This window comes from Uloborus diversus, chromosome 2 (assembly GCF_026930045.1).
Source record: "Uloborus diversus isolate 005 chromosome 2, Udiv.v.3.1, whole genome shotgun sequence".
Classification (NCBI taxonomy): domain Eukaryota; kingdom Metazoa; phylum Arthropoda; class Arachnida; order Araneae; family Uloboridae; genus Uloborus; species Uloborus diversus.
In genome coordinates this window covers 190,534,091-190,537,174 of record NC_072732.1, presented here as the reverse complement: position 1 = coordinate 190,537,174, position 3,084 = coordinate 190,534,091, and the positions used below count along the sequence as shown (strand labels likewise).

At 35.4% G+C, this 3,084-nt stretch overlaps 1 protein-coding gene across 1 annotated transcript; it reads left to right on the top strand.

Moving 5' to 3' along the window:
- The first annotated feature begins 1,832 nt into the window (after positions 1-1,832).
- Positions 1,833-2,696, top strand: LOC129217583 (protein lethal(2)essential for life-like). The gene has a single exon (XM_054851910.1). The coding sequence runs from the start codon at positions 2,010-2,012 to the stop codon at positions 2,523-2,525; it is 516 nt and encodes a 171-aa protein (XP_054707885.1). The 5' UTR covers positions 1,833-2,009; the 3' UTR covers positions 2,526-2,696.
- Positions 2,697-3,084: the final 388 nt, after the last annotated feature.

The following is a 3,084-nucleotide window of genomic DNA, read 5'->3' as shown; positions in this document are numbered from 1 at the left end:
GCCCTGTAACATCTTTCATTTTGATAAATCTAAACAACTGAATCATGTCCCCTCGGTCTCTTCTTTGCTCAAGACTGTATATTTTTAGCCTTCTAAGTCTGGAATCATAGTCTAAATGAGAAAGTCCATTTATTAGCCTTGTAGCCCACCTTTGAACCCTTTCCAATATATTAATATCTTAATGTTTAATGCAGTATCACTCGTTAGATGCAGTTGCATAATCGAGGCTGTGAAATCTTATTGCAATGAGCAAAATATCGATGAGCAGTAAAAAGTGATGCAATTAGTTTTTTTTTTTAGGTGAGAAGTACCAAGTTAAAAAAGCTGTGAGCAACTTGGTATCAGGGTTCGTACTCAATTTCAGAAATAAAATGAAGGAGTTTTGAAGGAGTAAAATGAGGTTTTGAAGGAGTACTAATGGGCTGTCATTAAATGTCACTTTTTTCTCAACATATTTGACCCCCCTTTGTCACTATATGTCACACTTCACCTATTCCTTCTCATGTCACCATGTCATATTTTTTTACAAACATATTGTTACAATAACTGTGTGATGTCAAATATTGTCCTCCTCTCTCTTCCTCTTGTCACAATTTCATGAACCTGTCTCCCCCTCAAAGTATGACATCACTTGTGATGACCTTTTTACAATATCATAACTGTGATTCACTAAACAATTGTCTCTTTAACACAATCACCTAATGTAGTACATCTACTTATGTGTTTTTAAATAATTAAATAACAATTGAAAACCTGACCTTTGCTGCTGAGAGTGTGGTGGTGGTGGGAAAAACAGTAATCATAAAACTTAAAAAATAGCCAAGCACCATTTGAGCATGTTTTACTTCACTAATGAAATGTCTTAATCCATCTAATGATATTTTCATTTTCAACTTTTATGACTTCTATAATCAATTTGTAAATCACATCTTTATGAAAAAGATAGATAAAAAAATTACAACATTAAAATTGCCCTTATGCCTTCGCCCTTGTGACGAAGTTAAGTTGTCGATCTAAGTATTTTAAGTTACTGTCATAGAGGAAGGCTGTATTTTATGTAAAAAAGAAGGAGTATTGAAGGAGTCAAAACAAAAATTAAGGAGTTTGAAGGGCCCTTCAAAAAAATATCCTAAATGAAGGAGTATTGGAGGAGTTTTGAAGGAGAGTACGAACCCTGGGTATTTTGCACATTACGTGCACAATCGTTGAAAAAAGTGTAATTTTCCACAGGTCTGCAATAATGCATCAATAAACTAATATTACTACGTACTATCTGACCACGGATTGTATGGAAAGACAAACATCCGTTTTACAGCTGGTAATGGACGAACCTATTATTTTTTTTACCAATGTCAGCTTTTGCAGAAGCAGAGTTTCATTTAAATGAGCGGAATACGCGCATCAAATTTTTACTTTTCCCAGATATTCACATAGATTCGTCTTATCTGGACGTTTGAAAATTCTACGCAATCCGTGGTTGGACAGTAATGACTGAAAACATAATGAAAATCGTCAAAATTTGTTTATTTACAAGCAGAAAAGTGGCGGTTATGAACAGCTTGCATTAACTGAATACTTTTTTTTTTTATTTTAATTTTTGAAATGGGAGATGATAAAATTAATCTTTTGCAAATAACATTGCTGTAAGTTATTCTCTAACTCCACTAAATTTGGTGTGATTGTTTGGTTTAGTTTTAATTACTACATATTTAATGTAGATTTTTCTGGAAATTGCTGGAAATGCAAATATTTAACACTGAAATTTCATTGGTTTAAGCGGTAAACGGCTGACCAATCGCAGCGGAGTTGTTGCTATAGCAACCCACCGGGAAGATTCTAGGCATCTGGCGAGATTCTGGAGTTCTCTAGAACTTGTTTCGTTGTTATATAAATACAAGTCTGTGTGAAAGACAGTCAGTTGTTATTTGTGCTTCTAAGGTGTTTTATCCTGAGTGTGAGCTTTAGTATTTCGAACTGCTTGTATCTGATACGTATTTGTTGAAAGTAAAATGGCTCTGTTTCCATCGCTTCTACGACGCAACTGGTGGGATGCTTGGGATTATCCTTCCAGCATTCTAGACCAACACTTTGGCATGGGTTTGTTGGATTCGGACTTGTACCCTCCATCTCTAATTAGCGGATATGTACTTCGCCCTCGTACTCAAGCAGCTATGCAAGCGTCTGGCCAGTCCGAAGTGAAAAACGATGCGGATAAATTCAAAGTTATGCTGAACGTGAGCCATTTCAAGCCGAACGAAGTCGATGTGAAAGTTGTGGATAATTTCGTCGTCATCCATGGTAAGCACGAAGAAAAGAGCGACGAACACGGGTTCATCCAGCGGGAATTCACGCGACGATATATGCTACCCGAAGGTGCGGAACCTGAAGCTGTGAAGTCTTCCCTCAGCCCCAACGGCATCCTGACCGTCGAAGCTCCGAAAAAGGCGAAGGAAATTGCCCCGCCGAATGAGCGTGTTATTCCTATCACCATGACGAAGGCTGATGCAGTGGAAGACAAAAAGTAACTTTAAACGTTAACTTTCATTTAAAGACTGGTTCTTTTTCATCTTAAATTTGGACTTCTGAAGTTAAATGCTGATGTTAAAGGGACACCTTCATCATGAGCTACCTCAACTGTATTTGTATTACTGCATTGATTGTAAGTGTACGAATTGTGGATAATAAAGTAAGTTGTGTGTTCTGAATTCATGTTTCTTTATTTCTTGTATTTTGGTTCGTTCTTACAAAGGTGCTTCAAGAAACATAAATTACATACATAAAAAATATGGTTGTTAAATTAATATATTCTCATGAATAATTCAGTGGAAACGTAAAGAAGTTAGTTTTGGAAATTAACTTCAACTCTCGCTCTTTTGCTAACTTTTTTAGTTCTTATATTTAGGCAGTGAATTGTAATTAAAATTTAGAAATTTTGAAGGATAGTTAATTAACTGAAATATGAGTATTATATAAAGGCAAGTATTTTATATAGGTTAGAATATATCTTTGACTTTAATAATTGGATTTCTGCTTATGTACGAAGATTCAATTGGTTTTCTATCTTAGCAATCACACTGACATGCA

Bases quoted from the DNA above. Each gene is read 5' to 3' on its own strand.
- LOC129217583 (XM_054851910.1), top strand. From the start codon at position 2,010: ATGGCTCTGTTTCCATCGCTTCTACGACGCAACTGGTGGGATGCTTGG.